The sequence below is a fragment of the Triturus cristatus genome, chromosome 1_2 (assembly GCF_964204655.1).
Source record: "Triturus cristatus chromosome 1_2, aTriCri1.1, whole genome shotgun sequence".
NCBI lineage: Eukaryota > Metazoa > Chordata > Amphibia > Caudata > Salamandridae > Triturus > Triturus cristatus.
In genome coordinates, this window is record NC_140580.1 from 1,126,324,509 (window position 1) to 1,126,345,913 (window position 21,405).

At 46.3% G+C, this 21,405-nt stretch overlaps 1 protein-coding gene across 2 annotated transcripts in view; it reads left to right on the top strand.

Annotated features, from left to right (window-relative positions):
• Positions 1-21,405, top strand: part of MVB12B (multivesicular body subunit 12B) — a 390,107-nt gene that overhangs the window by 20,528 nt on the left and 348,174 nt on the right. Inside the window, exon 1 of one of the 2 annotated variants that reach the window (XM_085613812.1) lies at positions 20,903-21,006. The exons of the other annotated variant lie outside the window; for it this stretch is intronic. Coding sequence (XP_085469938.1) covers positions 20,947-21,006 — 60 coding nt within the window. The 5' untranslated portion in view covers positions 20,903-20,946. Of the gene's footprint in view, positions 1-20,902; positions 21,007-21,405 lie in introns of those variants that run through there. 2 annotated transcript variants of the gene reach the window in all.

Consider the following 21,405-nt stretch of genomic DNA (forward strand, 5'->3'; position numbering starts at 1 on the left):
TTGATTTGTGCTCGTTTGTGTACGGGGAACAAGTGTAGGTCCTTCGGGTGTGGTGCAGTGTGAGTGCGTCGTGGGAGTTTGAGAGCGATTCTGTCCGCCATATTTTGAATGGCCTGCAGCCTTCTGGTAAGTTTTTTGTTGTTGTTGATCCTGGCATACAGGGTGTTTCCGTAGTCCAGCTTGCTGGTGACCAAGGTGTGCATGACGGTATTCTGGGTGCTAATTGGGAGTCGTTTGAAATCTTCCTCAGCATCTTTAAGGTATATGGAAGCATGAGGAGGTGACCCTGTTGAGTTTGCTGTCGATGACAATCCTGAGGTGTTTGGTGTAAGTGGTGGCGGTTTATGTTGCTCCTTGCTCTGTTGGCCACCAGGTGGAGATCCACTGTGAAGTGCTATTCCAGAAGATCGCAAATTCAGTCTTTTTGGTGTTCAGCCTTAAACAGTTTGTCTTCATCCAGTGTCTAATTTCAATCATGCAGGCGTTAAACTTGATCAGGGTACTAGGCGTCTGGTCCGTGAGAGAGAAAATGAGTTGCGTGTCATCAGCGTAGGAGAGACGTTGATGTCATGAGAGCAGATGATGCTGACTGGAGGGATCATGTATATGTTGAAGAGGGTCCAGTTCAGCGAGGATCCTAGAGGAACACCGCAAATGAGGTTGCGTGTGTCTGCGGTGTACAGTGTCAAGCTGACCAACTGAGCCCTTCCTGTCAGTAAGGAGCAGATCTGTCGGAGCACGTGGCCCTGAATTCGGATGTGATGTAGTCATTTGATGATGATGGAGTGGGAGATTGTGTCAAATGCTGTGAAGGGTCCAGGAGGATGATGGTCGCCGTGTCTCATCTGCCCAGAGTAATGTGGATGCCATCCATGGCTGCGCTGAGGGCAGTATCCGTGCTGTGGTTTTGTCTGAAGCCAAACTGAGTGGTGTTGAGGAGTTGGGGTTCATTGACGTATTTGGTGAGTTGTCTGCTCACGATTTCTTCTAAGACCTTGGCAAGGAATGGTAGCAGGGAGATTGGTCCATAGTTGCTCAATGTTAAAGGGTCTGCAGAGGTTTCTTGAGTAAAAGGAGGACAGCTGCGTGTGGGAATGGCATGGAAGAGGTGGAGACATTCCGAATGGGTATTAGAATGGTGCTGAGGGGTTGCAATTCTCTGGAGTAGGTATAGCGGTGGCAGGGGTCCGATGGGGAGGAGAGAACATCTTAGGCCTGAATGGCCCATAGATCCACCTTCTCTTCTAGAAGAGTCAGATTTGGTATCCTCTCCTTCCACCCTCACTTCTACTCAAAGGAACAGTTACTTTTCATCACCTGGTATCACCACATACTTCTTATTGAACCTTCCCCATATTCCTTGAGTGGTGGCACCCTCATGGCTTGCCCTGCCCGGCACCGGTTGAGGAATCAAGCCTGCCACTATCGCCTATGCAACTAAAAAAGACATGCTTCCTCCTCTCATTGCATCGCTGAGACTTGTTTAACATATTAATTTCTTCTTTTCCAGTATCTTCTCCTTATCAGCCTCATACAGAATACTCTGCTGTGCAAACAGTCATCTGGTTCATGCTTATGGGCCAGTTGAGCACCTGTTTTTGAAATACATAATTTGGCATCCTTCTCGCCTGCATGGTAGCGTGTGGCCTACTAAAAGATGCCATCAGAGCTTTTCACTTACCCAGAAGTGGCCACACACACATCACTACGTCGAATCGATTCCTCATTTTGGAATACTTGAGTATGTGGACCGATGTCTCATCTGATGCCTTTGCAATGGCTAATGACATGGGAAACCTTGATGTCTCTCACTTGGCCAACCACCCTACCCATGACCTTGGAGACCACTTCAAGTCCATCCGGCCCCAGATTTCCAACCTTGTCATACGAGGCACCCACCCTAGCTTAATCATAAACTTGTTAGCTTCTGCATCTTAAAGAAGGCCTGCCCTCCAGCAGACGTCCTGTCCCTTGATGAGCAAACGCGAGGAGCATCAATGCTCAAGTCCTTTTCCAAGAGCTTCCAGCATCCAACCCTCGTCCTCTTGCCTCCAGGCAGCACTGGACTGCTTCAAAGATGTACTGGTGGAAAAGAACTTGACCATCGCCCTAAATCAAGTAGGCACCCACACACTGAAAACGAGGCCTAATCAGCAGAGGCACTGAACAACTAACGTCCCGCTCAAGAATTCAGAACCCTGACAAACCAAGAACACTCAAAAGTGGTAAAAGAAGTCAAACCTCCCTTTCGACCTCCTGTCAGGTCTCAGACAGACTAAGCATCTTGTTGCACTATTTGACTCGCATACACCATCCTTGATCGAGGCCACTTTATATGCACCTATGAAGCCTAATGTATATTGGTGATTGTTTTTCATCATAGATATTATTGCGATATAAAAGATTTGTTGAGACAAAAAAAACACTTTTGACAAAATGGGACACAAGCAAACTCATTTCAAATGCAAGAGTGGAGCCTTAACTTAATTATTCCACATATATTTCTATTTTTGGATCAAAATTGGGACATGTTTAATTGTGAGTGGCACGTCCCGAAACAGACCTACATCAAACATGACCGGAACGCGCAGGAGCCTGGGAAAAGCAAACCATTGGCATGGCAGCGAGATCAGCACAAAATACCTCGTAACCCTGAAAAACCATTATTTGCTCTTGAATGCGCGTCACTTCGATCTTCAACATCACATTGAGTGGGACAAACTGGCAGCACATTGTGTATTGGCGGGACATGGGGTCCTCCTGCAAAGGCACTCGCCCTTTTAGTCCTTGTTTCATGCGTATATTAATGAGGATTTGTGTATCGCGGGTTGGCCTGTCGTGGATGTGAGTTTCTATGTGGATCTGGTGTTTCCTCGCAGACAGACCCAAGTAAGAGGGCCATCATTCGATAATGTATTTTGTTCAGGTCCATCACTAGAACAGTGCCGTGTCCAATATGTGATCTGAAGGTTGAGGGTTGGCCACCAGTGCAAGCGAAACATAAATGGCCATGTCAGATGTTTGGGTGTCCACATCCGATTCAGTTAGCTGCTGGGCAAGAATAGCAGTGTGCCACAGGAGGGCTGTAGTGCTGTATCTAATAGCATAGGTCGGTGAGATGATAGTTGTCCAGCAGTTAGAATTAGTCTGTGGTTTGTGTTACTGGCTAAGTAGTGTGCCTGGGACGTTTCTGTGATGTTCAGTCTGTTGTTTTTGTTGAGGTTTGTTTGTGGTCTGGGTGTCACCTTGGTGGTTGGAGCAATTGACACTGACATAATGATCGGGTATTTAGCATTTCTGTGCCTTTGTGGATGTTCATGATTTGTCTGCCCAAGGTGGTGATTTGCATTGAATGAATGAACAATGTATTATCTTCTGTGTTTCTTGGTGGCTAGTGCTGTCATAAGGTCATGATACGTAAAGAACAACAGGAGAGAGAGGGAAAGTGAGTCACTCTTAATCCCCCTTGACTATGTATTCAGAATCAACAAAAGAGCAACTATGAGAACTTAAAAAGTTAGGGTAGCACAGAGGAAAAAAGTGTTTCTTTTAAAAGAACCCTCACTCACCAACCTGGTTGGTGACATGCTTCATCATCGGGTTCCCACCAAGGAGGCCGAGTGCCTCCCTGGTGTGCTACGACGCCTGGTTTACAGCGGAGCTGGTCTTTTTGGGGCAGGTAGAGGGATGTGAGTGTTTTGGAGTGAAGTACAGTTTAAAAGGTGACGGGTTCTATCCAAAACTGAATTTTAATGGTGGAGAAACCAGTGACCGTTAAAAGAGAGTGACGGATGTTAGCTGGCTGGTTAGTTTCACCAGGACCATCCGGTTTGATAAAGTGAATATAAACAAATGGTCGACATGTTTCAGCTTATTTTTGCACGTTCGCTAAGCTTTCTTCAGGACCGAAATAAATTCCATGGCGGTATGCGCTCGCTAAGGCGCATCCTAATCTATGGAACTAACCTATGGAACTAAGTGAATGGTAAAACTCACGGTTCTACCACAGTGGACTTCCTGGGATTTCCTAGGCCACTAAACTATAGAAAGGAGACTTGCTTGGCGTCATGGGTCCGGGAGGGGGGATCAGTATGCTGATAGGATTTCTATGCTCAAATACTCCCGCAATGTACCTAACGCTGTCCTCCTCGGCCCGGATCTTTTAAACTGTACTTCACTCCCAAACACTCACATCCCTGTACCTGCCCCAAAAAGACCAGCTCCGCTGTAAACCAGGCGTCGTAGTACACCAGGGAGGCACTCGGCCTCCTTGGTGGGAACCCGATGATGAAGCATGTCACCAACCAGGTTGGTGAGTGAGGGTTCTTTTTAAAGAAACACTTTTTTCCTCTGTGCTACCCTAACTTTTTAAGTTCTCATAGTTGGTCTTTTGTTGATTCTGAATAAGGTCATGATAGTCATCAATGCTGGGTGTATGTGTGATGTTCGATGTAATGTGATCTGTTGGCTGTATTATTTTCATCGCACCTTAATGGTTAGAGCTTTTGGGAGTAAGATGACTGACGACCATATGGCTTATCTGTCATGTGTTGGATGTAAGTGAAATGTGTAATTTAATTAGTTCTGTTGTCTCTCTCTCTGATGTACATATGTGAATAGTGCCCTACGGCAGCGGTTCTCAACCTTTTGACTTCCGTAGACCCCAATTAATCAATACTGGCATCCGGGAACCCCTACCGAGACATGCTTGGAAGCTGGGGACCCCCGTATTAAACAGTTTCTATGATTTGAGCTTAATAACATTACACAAAATACGAAAACAAGTATACACCAAACAAATGATCAAATATTGACATTTTTTATGTAATTCACAATCAAATGTAGAAAAAGTATTCACATTTTCAAGCTTGCTTTTTATGTGTGTATGCATTTTTAGTTATAATGTATTGATTTCAACATTATCTAATTCTTGAACATAGTCACAGACCCCCTGAATAGGCTTTGCGGACCCCCGGGTACCTGATCGTGACCTGTACGGTATATCTTTTCTCTGTTGCGTGTATACGAGATATTCGTTTAAATGTGTTCTCCAGTGTTTGGGTGAAGAGACATTTAGTGGGTTGTATTGGCAGAAAGCAAAACGGCTGTGAACTATATGTCTTGTCTGTTGGGCGTTGGTTAGGCAAAGTGGGGAAAAATTGGTGTCTAAAATCCTCCTTAGTCTGTGTTCCCATGGTAACCAACGATAACCACTTCCCCATGGCAACTAATAATAGCACCTCCCCCCACACTAACCAACAATATCGCCTCCCCGCAACACATTTTCAGTTTGTGTGACTCTCCGTCACACAGATTCCAGCTAGTCCAGTTGGCTCTACTTTGGGTTCATGTGACATCTTTAATTAAATATTACACTGTTGGTTATGGGAAGAGCGCTTATGGTGGTCAGTTGGAGCTTTGTGTATAGTGTCGAGCTGTGAACTTGGAAGACATGTGGCATTTATCCAAACATCTGTCTATGTTCTCAAAGGAGAGCATCCCTTGCAGACGGTTGAGACTCTGAGCTAACTTCACTCTCAACCTTTCTACTCACATACATGGCATTGGTCATGGCAGTCATGTGTCCTCTCTGCTTGAGCTCTTTCCTGGATACCATGAGACTAATGGGAATTTGCTTCCTTTTCAGGTAGCATCTACAGCTCATACTCTTAAATTAGAACCTGTAATGGTAGTTTCAATAAATACCTGACAAGTTCCTTCTCTAGTTGCCAGAATTAATTATTAAGAAATTAACTTCAACTAGGGGGGTGACCTGCTGACGTTCAGCTTGAATATGGCGTACACCTATTGTCACTGCCGCTATGTTCAGAGGCAAGTCAATCTACCCTTCGGCGTTGTACACACTGATTTTACCTTTTGGAAACACCTAAAAATTGTTTAATTGAGAGAGCAACTAGAGCGCTTATGAAAAATAATTATGAAAGTTAGGCATAGACCGTAAAATAATAACAAAACTAGAATTGTAAATTCGGTGCTCACCCACTCATTTGTATTTGTCGGACCCTACAATACTCATGTGTTGTTTTGATCCAGGCAGTAGCTGTTATATGTTTGCTGTATCGGTGGGTGTGCCCTTAGTGTTAGCAGTGTAAGGTCAACCTGCTCAACAAAAGAAGTTAGACTGGAGATACCGCGTCTGTGCCTTTTCTGTCGGAGGTCTTTACTCTTAGAAGACTTTTTTTCAATTTTTGACTGAAATGTCTAAGTCAGTCCAGAGGGCTCCAGTCTAAGTGGCAATGACTCTGTGGAACACCATCCACCAGATCTGGAATAACGAGGACCTCTCGTGCGCGGCAGCAGTGTCGACCAAAAGCCTTCCTAGCTAGGCAGCATACATTTTTCTTCTTTTATGTTCCCTTAAATAGTTTCGTAAATCATGTTTTGAATGCAATGATCTAACTTGAAATCCCTTGGGTGCTGGTGAGGGGTGGATCTCTGTGTCAAGGGATTGGAAATCTTTAGCTGTGCCTTGATGAGTGAATATGGGATCCACATAAGAATGCTGGTGGTTCTTCACAACTTACTTTCTCAAGTGTCAACGCTGTTGGCTGTTATGTCATGTTGGAGACAGTTGAATAGCATGCATTGTGTCATTTGTACAATTTTTCGGTGCCAATCCGTGTCTAATTGATTTTCAACCTCCTGGAATGACATCATGTTATATTACTAGTGACTTTATTTTGGGCTCACTGTTTTTCTGGCATGTGACATTTATCAGCAGTCTGCTGTGAGATCAGAAAAAAGTCTTTTAGGAAAGTTAAGAATAGAAAGTGTTCTGGAGTGAGTGATTTTCGTAAGGATTTTGAGATCAAATTCTAATTTTACCCACACACTTGTGCAATCTTTGCTCTTCACAGAGGTTCTAAGTTTTGAAAACTTTGCTTCCTGAAGAATTTTCTGGCAAAAACCTTTTTGTGAAATTATTTTCTCCCGAAAAGTGAATTTTTGCTGAGCTTTAATTTCACAGACCTACTTGTGTGCATTTTTCTTCTCAAATGGAAAGGACCAGCTTGTGCTAACTGCTCTATTTGTTTGTGGCAGCTTAGAGCATATTCCATCATGACCAAGGTTTATTGCTGAAGAGGCTCTTCCCCGCTCAGAATTACCTCTAGGCAGTAGTGCCAGAAGACCCGCGACCAGCATCTTTGTTTTCTGGTCTTACCTAAGACAGCACATCATGCGCTGTCTGTTGCGAGACATTTTGTTGGCTTACAATAGGCTCAGAGCCCGCCCATTGTTTAGCTTTGGTTGGCCTCATTTTTATTGTCAATTTTCTTGCTTCTTATTTGATAAATGGTGTGGAGTTTACTGCATGGTTGTGAGTCTGTCCCTCCCCTGGAGCGTAGGTGCATTATTTTGTTCTTGCACAACTTTTATTTTTATTTTTTACATTTCTTTTTATTAAACAGATGTCAGTGATAATGTACAGCATTACATCATTTCTTATTCGATTCCCACCTTACATCATAGTCTACAGTCCCTTTATTGCGACAATCCCAGCTGATCAAAGCCTTCCCTAATAGTTCCCTAAGCCCGTCTACCCCTATCGATCTAACCCCTCCCACTTTGATAGCATAACCTCCCTCAATGATTCCTGTATGTATCCCATTGGCCCCACACTTTTTCCCACTTTTTGGGGCAGCCTCTACTCTCGTACATCGTCTTCTCAGCTGCACAACCCCAATCCATATCTTTTTTCCATTGAGCTATCATCAGGGGTTGAGTGGCTCCCCACGCCCCGGCGATATGCCTTTTGGCCACCATTGCTGCCACCCACAGCCAAATTTTGGGGTATTTTGGCCTTGTCTGATCCCCTGATAACACATAGTATGTGCCATCTGGCCTCCATAGGGACTGTCTGCCCGATCACCACTGACATTACCCGGGTTATCTTCCCCCAGAATCATTGTATTGCAGGACATTCCCAAACTATATGAAAAATGTGCCCTTTTATTCACAACCCCGCTGACAACCCTTGGTGAGAGTGCGACCCAACTTATGCATGAGTGTGCTGGTGGAGTATGACTTATGAAGAATTCTCAGCTGTATCAGTCGGAATCTTGCCCTAATCGCTACTTCTCTAGGGCTTTGCACGGCCTCCGCCCAGTCATCGTCCTCCAGTAAACCAACATCAGACTCCCATGCCTCCAGTAGTGTCCCAAGCAGGTACGGGGAATTGTTGCTAATCTTTCTATATGTGCAGGATAGTGCCTTCTCTGGAATTGGGTCCGGTATAAGTTAGACTTCCAGTGGACTGTATTCAGTGAGTTGTTCCCCTTCTCTGATATGTCTGCGCAGTGCATGTCCTAATTGCATATAGCGATATCTTTCTGTTTCTGCTAACTTGTATTCTTTTTGTAGGTCTGTGAACGAGATTTTCACCTGTCCCCTCCATACGTCTCCGAGATGTGTTATATCAATCAATTTCCATTCACTAAAACCGTGCAGTTTGCCCACCTCTCCTAACGTATCACTATCCCACAGCGGGGTGTTTTCTGTCAATCTATTGCCCCACCCTAGGAATTTGTTAGCCCTTGTCCACACAACTAGTATAGTCTTAGTGAGTGGCGGCAGACTTTATTTTCCTGCCCGTCGATATAATACTCCTGAGTATCCTCTAGCCCCCAACACCCAATGATCTACTCGATATTCTGGGTCATTCCTGTCTGTGAATATCCAGTCATTGATCGTCATTAATTGCGATGCCCAGTAGTATTTTTGGAGAACCGGTATAGAGAGACCACCTTCATATACTCCTCTCTGAAGCTTAGCTAGCGCAGTTCTTGCCCCCCCCCCCCCCCTCCATCCCACAGTAATTTTCTTCCCTTGCTGTCAACTTCCCTAAATAATTTTTCGTGTATGGGATATGGGGTGTTCTGGAGGATGTACAGCATTCTTGGCAGTGACCTCATCTTGAATAGGACTGCTCTCCCCATCAGTGAGATTGGCAGAGTCCTCCAGAGGGCAACATCAACTCTTTTATTTTTGTATGCTACTTTTTGTTTTCCAGTCTACAAGAGTTTGTGTTTTTTGCCAGTCGCCAGCTTACTGTGCTTCTCAGCCCCCTTCTCCGTGTTGCTCTGTCTCCGAGTATGCTCGTCTGTCTCGGTTTCTGTGTTGCTCTGTGTCATCATGTGCTTTTCTGCCTTCCCTTCCCCTGTCTGTGTGTTGCTCTGCTGCCCCGCCCCCCGCTGACATCTGGGTTGTTCTGTCTCACCGTGTATTTCTGTGCTCCCCTCCCCGGGTCTCCGTGCTGCTCTGTCCCCTTGCGTGCCTCTCTGTTCTGCTAGTGTTGTTTCCGTCCTAAGTGTTGCTGCCCCAGTCTCCGTGTTGCTCTGTCTTTCTGTATGCGTATGTGCTTCTCCCTCAACTCTGTGTTGCTCTATCTCGCCTTGTGCCTCTGTGCTCCCTTTCCAAGGTTTCCGTGTTGCTATATCCTGCTGTGTGCTTCTCTCCACATCTTCTGTTTTTTCTTTCCTGTTTTTTCCCCGTCTCCGTGTTTCTCTGTCTTGCTATGTGCTTTTGTGCTCCTAACATGTCTGTACTGCTCCATGTCTATGTGCTACTCCTTCTGTGTTGCGTTGTCTCGTTTTGTGCTTCTCTGCACCGCTCTTGTTACTTCCTTCCTTGTGTTGCTTCTCCCCTCTATTCGTCCCAGTTAATGCTTCCACACCTGCTTATTTCCCGTCTTGCTTCTACACCCCTCCCTGTGTTTCTACATTTTTTTTTTTTACAGATCCAACTTGGATCAGTAAATACATATAACAAGCATTGGCATAGCCAATAAGTCTTGCCTATGACTTTGCTAATATGTTTTCACTATGTTGTACCCTAGTGTGGCTGCTATTCAGTATGGCTAAATGTTATTGGTGTCAAGAGGCATGGAGTGAAGTGCTGTAAAGAGGAGTCGAGTGTAGTGTTACTGGGTGGCGTGTCGTAGAGTTGGGTAGAGTGGCGTTGCGTAGAGTGGAGTGGCCTTGTGTCCAGAGCCTTCCATATTTTCCAGGCACACAATGGGCGGGGCGAGGTGAGGGGGGCTATGCACAACCAGATCTGAAGGATGTGGAGCGGTGCATGCAGGTGTCTTTCTGTTCACTTGCACCCTGAAACAGACTTCGATGGAAGCCTTTGGGCCTGTTTTGTGAACTGAAGCTGGGTATCTTCCTGACTTCTAAGTTCGATCATTATAATTTCATTAAAAAAGGTGTGTCTGTCTGTCTGTCTCTCGATCCTGTCAACTCTGGTAAACAGAAGCCCCCCTAGACGGGTTTCCATCCCCCAATGTATCCTGAACATCACATTTCGGTGGATCCTCTTCTGCAGACATGCAAAGAACTTGGCTCACAGGAGTCCGACATGCAGCTGACTCTGCCCCAGGCCTGAGGCTTTTTTAAAGCAGGCTTGGGAGGGACCCATTGGAGCAGTCAGAAGGTGAAACTAGCAAAGACAGGGTATTTGTATCCTCTCTGCAGCGGGCACGCAGCCAACTGAGCTATCATAGCCCTGGGAAAATGTACTCATGCTTCATTGATTGGGAAGATTTTGCAGTAAAATGAGACACACGGCGCGTTCAGTCAGTCCTCCCTCATGCGTTTGTAAGTGCTGAGGCCATGGGCTGCCCGGTGTGGGCGCGAAAACCCCTCAACCACAGGATCTTGGCCATGAACAAGAGCTTCGGCTACAGCGAATACAACAACCCACGCCACAACAGAGCCAAAGAAGCAACTAAAAAGTGTTGGAATTATACACTATACAAAAACCACATGACATGATAGAACATGGCAAGGCATGAAACTACATAACTCATGAGAGCACAGCACAACACAACACAAGCGATGCCATGTCACAAAATAACAACGTAATCCATGTCATAACACAGCGCACCATTAGAAAACACAATATAAATCGTGTCATATCGTAATGTGACATGGAGTATCGTAGCACAAGGTTGCATGGCGTGACACAACCCCAGCACTGCGGCAAGTTCCAAGCGTCCGTATTTGGCCTCCCTTGGTGTCCTAGGACCTGGTTTCGGATTCATGGAACCAGCAGCCGTGCTGTCCTAGGCCCATGATGCTGGCTGGGTGTCCACAGCCCCTGCCCCTGAAGTTTGCGGCCTTGAGCCAGGATTTGCAGAGCCGCCCTGGGATCTGCAAACCCAGCCCGGAGTCTGTGATACCACAGCTAAATCTGCTCATGTTTTTATTTATTCACAGAGGGTCTCTCTGCCCCCTGCCTTCCACGTGGGCTATGGGCACCTTTATCTGTCCTTTCATTTTTCCCCCAGTATGTAGGGACTGCGTTCTATGACGGCAGACTCAACATTTTTATTGAACTTGAAACCAGCCAATCGGAGAGCTTTCTTTCCACAGACCTGACTTTGGGAAATTTTCATGAAGATTTGTAGAACCGCGCCAAAGTTGGTCCTCCCCAGTACCACACATCAGGCGTTAGACAAACACATTCCAGTGTTGTGCTCTGCATCACCGCACTTAAAAGCATTGTCACACATATGCATAGTGTCTCAGCATCACTGAAGCGCTGCCCAAAACTGTAATATCATGTAATGACAGTGTTGCAGCTGTCAGCACGCCGCCCGTCGTGTGCTCTGCTCCTGCAGGTTTGGGGCTCGCAGTTAAGCCAAGTCTGCTGTTAGACTCACTGCTGCAATGGTTCATTGTGATTATTTCCCGCTGCTCGGCTCTCACAGCCTTGCGTCACAGTATTGCCCAGTGTGATACATTAGTCTTGCGCCTCGAGGGGATGTCAAGTCCAGCGGCCAAAGGCAGGGAGTTTGTTTTGGGAGAAAGCGTCTGGCCACCGATTTGCAGGCGATGCCACGATCATTGCGCTCGCGGCGCTGTCTGCTACTCGCACCTACCCGGGCCGCTTCCGCATGCTGTCGAAAGTCTTATGTGACTCCCGTGCCGAAGTCAGTTATTCATTGCCGAGCCCACGTCACGGAGTCAGTGACCGGCGGTTGAAGCAGCCTCTCAAGGCATTCTATCTCTGGACAGCAGAATCACTGAGGACAGCTCTGGACTAATTGGGCGGGTGGCAAACCTGAATTACTGTGGTTACTCACAGTCTGCCTCCCTCGCAGAGTTGTTGCCTGCAAAGTACGTACCAGCACTCGAGTGTGTGGGTGCTTTTTCACCCCGTGCCAAAATAGCACATGCTGAATGCAGCAACAGATCTTTGACTAAACAAGAAGCACTTCACAAGCATGCCAAAATAAAAGTGATAGCCGTGATTTACAAAATGACAATAGCATTGATGCAAAAATTAACGAAGGCCATTAGACTGCCTTTTTAGGTCGAGCTTAGCGCAGCGTGCATGCGCTTCTCTAGAAAATGACCTCTTGGAATCACTTTGCCTAAAAAAAAAAACACACGCATGAGTTTGCTGAAAAGCTGAAGTGAATGGCCATTGCGTGTGGCTTTCAAAGATTGAAAGCCCGCAATTGGCCAAAGGTGGGTGCATGTCCCGCCTTGGCTCTAAACGTTGACTCCCATGGCCTAGGGGTCTCGGGAGCGAGCAGCAGCGTGGCCGGGTGCGAGCTGCATTCCTTACATTCCTGGAAGTGCGCGTGTGCACCACTCGTTATTATTTATGTGCTACGGGGCAGAAATCATTAGCAGCCGCAGGGATGGGCTGTCACTGGATGTAAAAGATGCAATGACTCCACCATAGTGCCTCGTTGTCTGTGTGGTAACCACTGAGTGAGGTGTCAAGGGTCGACCATATCAAGTCCAAGACCGAGGGGGAAGCACGCCATTTTGAACAGTATCCCCAACTCTGGCAAGCAAAGGACAGTCCCATGCAAGCAGCTGGCGCACTTCAAGGGGTGCCCTTGCCTCACCAGCAGGCAGCAGCCTGGACAATTAAGACATTTTGGGCCTCATGTACGTAGCCCAATACCGGTCGGTAACGGCCGTTTTTCGGTAATTATACCGTTACCGACCGGTATTTAGGCTGTTGATATGTAGGGGGCTCATTTCTGTATTCGGTAATTTACCGAATCGGTAAAAGTACCGAATCGGTAATTTTACCTATTCGGTAAATACCGAATACAGTAATGAGATGTAGGGGGACTGTGTGGTGGGTGTGGGGATTCGTTATTAACCACCAACTAATAGTTGGTGGTAAATGACGAATAGGTGTGAAAATGCATTTTTGTGCACTGTGAAGTGTGCAATGTGGCAGACATACATGCCCCTAGGGCATGTATGTGCGCCACATGTGCACACATGGAAGAATCAGGGGTGCAACAGGGTGTCAATGTGACACCCTGCCACCCTTGAATGTGCTCCCCCCATTACCGAATCGGTATTTACCGATTCGGTAAGGAGGCATACCTTCCCATTGATTCAATCAATGGGAAGGTATGCCTCATTACCGAATCGGTAAATACCGATTCGGTAATTACCGACTTACTCCGATTCGGTAACATTTACCGAATTTTTACCTACATACACTTTACCGATTCTTAAATACCGAATCGGTAAGATTCGGTATTTAAGAATCGGTAAAGTGTATGCCACCTACATATGGCCCTTTGTGTTCAGTCAGGTGTCCGCTCACGGCAGGAGGCCTGTTTATAGCAGTAACCGCACCCCTTCAACCCAAAAACGTCCACGCCCAGCGGCGTAGCTCTCAATAATGTAGCGGGTGCAGGGGCACCGGGTCCGGAGGTGTGAGGAACCCATTTCACCACACTTATGTATCTCTGGACTGTCTTTCACTACCAAACCGAGTGACCCATATGTCCGTGTTTCATTAAGGCCCAGGGCACTATTGTCTCATCACTGTTCTCGCCCTTCTCGGTTTTACTTTCTCTAAAAACAAGTGCTCGATCCAAGAATAACCACAGAGTGAAAATGCTCTCCAAACTATTTAACATAATCTCCCTCTTGAAATTCCCGAATGTCGCTGAACGTGGCAGATAACCTGGTATAACGTGTACTTCTACGCGCTATGCGGAACAAGAGCTACTATTTCCAAATGTTATTGATTTCAGTTAACCAACCACTAAAGACTTTTAGATGTAATTGTTCCTTTGGGGTCAAACAGGTTGTGGACACATCGCAGCAGCTGTCAGCGGCGAGCGTGTAACTCACCTAGCAGTTCTCGATATATACGTTGTTACAATTGTTCACGGACTTGGAAAGGTGTCTAGACCCGTGGCTCAGATAAGTAGTTTCCGGCCAAACTCGTCCCCTTCATAAAATAATTCTGGGCCCCGCATGTGCCCTGATGCCTAGTTTCTAGCCACATTAAAGGGGGGCCCCGCTTGAGGTACAGGGAACAGCACTGGACTCTGCCACGGTCATGGCCGGCTCGGCGCCGGATCCATGGTAGCTGCTGGGAAGGCCCCTGGCACAGGAAGGGCTGTCATGGCCAGCTCAGCAAAGGGTAATCAAAATTTCACATGAGAACAGGCTATTAATACCATAAGTCGCATCACTTGCTAACGAGGCTTTGTTGTGTTTTCACCCCTTCTTAGAGTCTCTGCATCTCCACTCTGCCTATTGCTGGAAGAAGTAACCCCACCCCCCAAAAATTTTGCTCTACTTGCGCCTCTGGCGCTTCCGTCAAAGGAAGCCCCCCCTCCCTCCTCTTAACAGGACTCTGGCCACTCTTAGCACTGTGACAGGGGCATACCTTGGTGGTGTTGCGCCATCACGGGCGGCGGGGTTCCGGCTATGGCGCTGGAGTTACAGCCACCTCATCCAGCTGCCAATCTCTGGGTCCGATTCACAGAACTAACTTAAGAAAAAATCCTAAACTTACTACCATTTTCGTATTCACAGAAGGCACTTACTCATTTTGGTATTCACAGAAGACACTTACTCATTTTGGTATTCACAGAAGTTAGGAGTCATAACTTTAGGACTCCTAAATGCCTTCTGTGAATACCGAAAGTCTTAAAATTAGGATTTTTCTCAGTTTAGGAGTCCTAATGTTAGGACTCCTATCTTTACTACTACTAAACTGAGAAAAATCCTAATTTTAAGACTTTCGATATTCACAGAAGGCATTTAGGAGTCCTAAAGTTAGGACTCCTAACTTTACTGCTACTAAACTGAGAAAAATCCGACCTTTAAGACTTTCGGTATTCACAGAAGGCATTTAGGAGTCCTAAAGTTAGGACTCCTAACTTCTGTGAATACCGAAATGAGTAAGTGCCTTCTGTGAATACCAAAATGGTAGTAAGTTTAGGATTTTGTCTTAAGTTAGTTCTGTGGATCGGGCCCTCTGTGTTTATGGGCTTCAAGAAAACAAGTCGAAAGCTTGTTGTAGCCCCCACGCCCCGCTCGGATCATGTCCACCCGAAGTGGTTCTTGTAAGCACTATTAGGCACTCACACCAGTAAAGAAACAGAGCTAACACGCTCCACGAACGTAGCAATGTAAGAAAATGTGCAAGAGTCACAGGAAGGAAATAAAAAATAAACAAACTTGTTAATAAAGGTTCCTAGTTTTTTGTAGCTTTATAAAACACGAACTCCACCCGCATGTTTTGGAGCACTTTGCATTAGTACCAGTTACATTACAGAAGGCCACATTCACTTTTTATTTTTAGGCATTGGGAGATTAAGGGATTTGCCCAGAATCACAGGCTGTTGAGCTGACGCCGAGATTCGATCCTGGTTTCCCCGTACCAAAGTCAGCAGCTCTGATATAACCCCACATCGATCCTCTCCCTTACCTTTCCCTCACCTTTGAAGGGGTTTGCGACCACTAAAAGGTTTTTCTATATTTACCAAACCCATTTTATATTTATCCCTCTACTTGCTTCTTCTCGCCATCTGCCATTTCTTTATCTCACTCTCTCTCATCCCTTTGCTTCTCCCTCCCCCCCCCCCCCCATCACACTTTCCTGGTTTTATTTTTCATATCCCTTTATGTTAAATTGCTTCTCTTACCAAACTTCCAAACACCTCTAGCAAAACACTGATAAGGTCTCCGAGGCGAGACCTATTGGCTATGCCAATGCTTGTTAATTGAATGTGTTTATTCAATAATTGGCGAGTTTTGTGCATGCCACCGTCTTTGGGGATGCATGAAAGGTTAAGAGAATGTATTAATGGGAGAACATAGAAAGATAGACGAGCAAGTTCATAGATGGATGGTTGAATGATTGCAAGAGGAGATGATGTACGTTTGTGAGCGCATGGATGAATGGCATGGTGACTGAGTGAGTGTATTAATGAGTGCTACTTGAATAGATTAGTGGATGAATAGTAGAAAGCATGCATCAAGTAATAACTGAGTGCATGCAGTGATTACTAAGTGCATGAACAGATCAATGGATGAATATGATAATGAGATTGTACTGATGGACAAGTGAGTGAGTGAGCAGATGAGAGAATGGATGAGTTGAGTAAAGTTGCAGCGCCTGAGCTGAGCTCTGCATTGCAGTCACTGGCTGCCCACAGTTGGGTTCAGTGTCAGTGAGGCTGGCTCAGGCCCCGCGCTGGGGCCTCCCTCACTTCCTAGTGCCCTTCCATTTCCGGTGATTTGCAACATCTTTAAGATCTTCTTATAGTTTCTTGTTGCTCAAATGGGTGTAATTTTGAAATGTATATGTTTCCCTTGTCATCATTGCTTGATTTTGCTCGTGAGAAAGTGTCACTCATAGTCTTTGAATTTCATTCATAATTGCACTGAAATTATGAAAATGTCACACACAAGCAATCTGAAACCTTGGCAGCTATGCAAGATTAAGAAGACATTCCTGTCCAATGTAAACTCCAACCCAATTATAACTCCACAGGTGCTGTTGCCGCCTGTGTAATAAACATAATCCTATGGGGGTTTTGAGACGGCACTATTCAACCATTGGACTGTGCAGTTGTCATTCATATTTTACTTCCGCCCACCACAGCATGTGGCAATGTGTTGGATAGCTCTCGCCACTGGCTCTTAGGTGCTGTGAGTGTTGGCATTTTCCCTGCTCACATGCATAGCTGCATGAAAGGAGTGCAGTTCATTTCTAGGGCAGGTGTGCCTGGGTTACTCTGCCAGTTCATGTTTATATTTTTGCCAAATTTGTTTTGCATATTACAGAAGTTTTCAAAAAACGAGTTGCTAGCAAGCCCTTTTTAGTTTTGTAAACTCGTCTTGATTAAGGTGAATGATGTAAAATATCAAGTTACATGTAATCAGATTATATTCAGCTGCGGGGTCGCTGTTGAAGTGCAGGTGGTTGAAGTGCCTGAGACGTGGGCTGCCTTCAGACATAACGTGGGAGCTTTGAGTCACAGCGCGGCATTGAGAGGGTACTGTCAGTGTGATCCTCCGCAGCTCTGAGTCATCTGTTGGAAGATGCTGAGTTTGACGCTGTTCTTGATATAGCTGCCGCCTGCTTGCTCTTCCCCGACAGGGGCTGCCTGAGCGCATGCGCTCCTCTGTGCTGCCATGAAGTGCATTGCCTCTCTGTAGTTACACTTCTCTGTTAGGTTTTCATCCACATTATCTGCATTGCTTGGGTTGAATAGTTTGGAGGCAGTTGTAAGTGTGTTCTGTTTCTCCATTGTGGTGCTGTAAGTTTGAAATGGCCAAGTGCGGGAATTGTTCGCGAGCTATCGATTCTTCAACTAACGAGCGGGTGACTGGGCTGTGACCCCAGTGAGTGATGTCACAACCATTAAAGCAACTGACGTCATGTTATATAACTTTTTTGTATAACTCCTTGGTCTCCGTTTCCAGCAGCCCCTTGCCCCTGTTTGGTGGTTGGTGCAGTGGTGCCGGGTCCCCACAGAGGTGGGCTTCCCTTGGCGGGTAATATTGTATGACCCCTAATCTGTGTCTGCGTGTTAATATCCCTCATTAATTCGTGCTGTCTGGCCCTAGGAGTCCAGGTCTCTCTTATATTGTTCTCTCGGGTTCTGTTGGTGGTCGTGTCTTCTCGCTCTCTGAATACTCGCTTCATTGTTATTATTACAGGTTAAGGCGTTCGGTGTAATAGGGATAGTAAGTAACAGGAGCATCTCAGTTCTAAGGTGCTGGGCGGGGGTGGGGGGGGGGTCTGGGGTAAGAGCAGGTTACAGTATGCAGGATATGATTGAGGTGGGGTAGAGGGGTTGGGAACTTGGGACCATCGTGGGCACCCAGCATTGCATTATTTTGACATTTTTACATTACATTTACTTATTTTTTGTTTTACGTTGCGAAATGAGGTATGTGTACATTCCACATATTTATAATTTCAGGTGTGGGCTATAAAGCCAACAAGTTGTAGTCAAGCTCACTTTGTTAAATAATTGTGTTTTTCGTTGGGTAACGGTGTGCTGCACGCCTCTCCCCTGCTGCAGGTGCAGATTAAGGGGATTGCATTTTTTGGCCCTGGTTATCTATTTCCCAGCTGGACTCCGCTTAGCCTTCGAATCGAGTACCAACCTGGCTTGTAGAGGCAGTATCTAGACTTCAGTGTGTACACCCTGGGGAACCGAGTATGATCCGGTAAAGTGGGGGGAGCTTTCTGACCTAAAGTCCCTGGTTTTTGTTGCTTCCTCTGTTTCAGCGCCTGCAACATCATGCAAACACGTAAACACTTCAGCAGCAACTATTACACGCTACGACACACAAACGGCCATGTACCCTGGGTATCTGTTGTGTAAGAAACCATCACAATTGATGACCCTTTGGGACATCAAGATCATTTACCAAATTTAATATCAGAAGAAAAGCGCAGTTTTGGTTCCCTCCAATGGCCTAAGATGCTGGCAGTCCTGGAAGATTCTACATTTGTGTTAAGTTTGTGCTCCCTTCACCCCAAAAGGGAAGTCTGTTTCAGTAGGCTGCAGGCATCTCTCGTTCAGGAGCTCTACTTGGTTGTGGAAGTATCTCTAGTGATTTAGCCATTCATTATTAGCCAGTGAGATAGTCCAATTGTATTTCTTATAGTAGAAGTGCTTATAGTGCGTGGACGTCCCCTCGCTCCCCAAAGCCAGCTAGCCACTGCGCATAGCAGAGGTGATTCAATGCAAGGCGTGAACAATACATGGACGAAAGATATACACACGGGATACAAAGCACACACTTGAACCAACACCTCGGGGTAGGCGAGGCTTAGAGTTGATAAATGAACGGCTGTGGTGTGACCGTGGAGGGAGGTTACAGCTTTTTCACCTGGGGCTGCTTACGTGCTGCTCGGTTTGTTGTTTCACGCCTTGCTCACTCACTGTGGAAAGTTGTGAGAGTCATCTTGATGTTTAGGTTGCCTACAGCATCGACCCAGTGGCATTTGCTGTCAACATCTCTCAGTTGTGTAAACAGAGATTTGTATAGCCCTCTATTGCCATTTTCATGGCCTCGCGACAGTGCGGTGCTACGCGGAGATAACTGGATGAGTTGTGCAGGTGAAGCCACAATCGCTGCTCTGCCTTTTGTCATTAATCTGCAAAAATTGTAAATGTCTAAGAAAAATAATCTAGGGCAAAACAAGGAATTGGTAAGTTGTGTATGTGTGTGATGTACAGGCATGAAAGCGTGCTCATTTCTTCCCTTGGCTGCACTGAGGCACAAGGAGAGCAGGAGATGTCTCCATGCCTGGTTTGCTGCTGGAGAAAAATTCCAATCCTGGCCTCCAAACACCGCAGCATGCTGGATTTGCCAGCCACGCTTGACGCACTTGATATTGCGCTCTTAGCACAAATATTTCCAAGACGCTCTTGGATCCCGTCCAAGCTGCAGAAGTTCACTTGAGGCCCCCGGTAGTTGATAAAGGTGTAATATACAAACTCAGCTGCTTCTTATCCTGACATTTTGAGGCGGGCGACCACACATGAAGTCCTGTGTTCAGTACAGTAGGACATGTAATGAACATGGTCCTAATGTTAAGAGCCATGGGCTCTTTGATGTGCTGTCCGGATCCTAGCTCCGTACCACACAGGAGCAGTGCATCTTGGCACCGGCACACAAACTTCTGAAATTCTTTGGCTGGACTACCTTGTTTCATAAGCTTGATTTGGTGGCGTGCCCAATGTCCTCCACCTGCTCTGCTGACAGAAGAACTCTCTTGTCTTCTCTTGTAGAAGCTGGCCTACAATTGACAGCTGAATACTGATGTCCATTGATTTCCAGCCAGGCTCCATTACATCGTCAAGTTTTAGATGCTTGGTCCCCCTTTCCACGTGCAGTCCAAGCTTCCAGAGTGCATGAAATAAATGTGTCCGCCACAATTCTGATTGATATCGCCTCACATGGAGGGAAGACTTAGGCGAGGAGCCGCTCTTCAGTTGTCCAATCGGCAGGGAGCCTTGGCTGGTAATGCAGTGCTGGGCGCGTGGGTCAAGTGCAGACGACAAAGCCTGTGGTGAAGAAAGGCGGAAAAGGAATCGCACTGCTTGCCACGTGCTATTTCCAGCGGTCAAGGGTGATTGGGAACATTTCCAGCAGCACTGTAACCCAATCAGCCGACACGTGACACCGCACCTATGACGTGATACAGTTGCTCGCTTACAGTGTTGTATCTGGCACTTTGCCCTTTGAACTTGGGTCAAGCAAGCTTTGCAGTCAGCTTAAAAAATGGAGTTTGATTGTGAGGCACAGTTGATGCTTGTGTGTTGGTCATGGCACACATACATGTTGATAAACATCACAGTCTTTGCAGTAGGGAGCTTAAAGGCTGATCGCTGCTCAGTTCGCTGACTAGTTCCCATTAAGGTAACAGACAGAGAGACTGACATGCATTGCGGCTGAAGAAAATATTAGGCAGAACTCGGCTATCAGCAAATCTACTCATGTCCCTGCACCTAAAAATATATCCAGCCCAGCTCGGGCAGATGGCTGCACGGTGAGAGTCTGTCTTCATCAGTCTTCTTCCGCAGCAAGTGACGAGTGCTGCTAGGCTGTCCCGCGGGCTCGCCTTGGTCGTATACGGAGTGGTCGATGCGATTGGGAGTGTACACGAGTATCTATGGAACCGCTGCTTGGGCCTTCCTGCTGGTGCAAGATGTATGCCTTCTTTGCCGCACCTGTGAGTATGTGACCATATTAAGGTAAGCTTTTAAAAATGCACCCCCCATCAGGTCAGAAGGTGAAGGTCGCCTGGAGGCTCATCCTTGCCCATTGGCATCAAGCTTAAACCTCGGAGTCTATGTAGGTTCCATCCATTGTTGCTGAAACCACGATCGGTACTGAGTTGATGTGGAGTTGAGCCCTCAAAAAGGAGGGAAGCAGGAGGTTTAAAGACCTTTCCAGAGGCCTCTAAGTGTTTACAGATATTCAGAGAATTAGAATCGCCTTCAAATTAAAGACAATCATTCTGTACTTTAATTCATATTCGTTGCAGGGGCATTGCTTGATGCGCGGGCCATATTCCTTCTTGCAGGATCCCCTTGTATCCAAGTACTTCCTGTTCTGAGAGTTCGGCAAA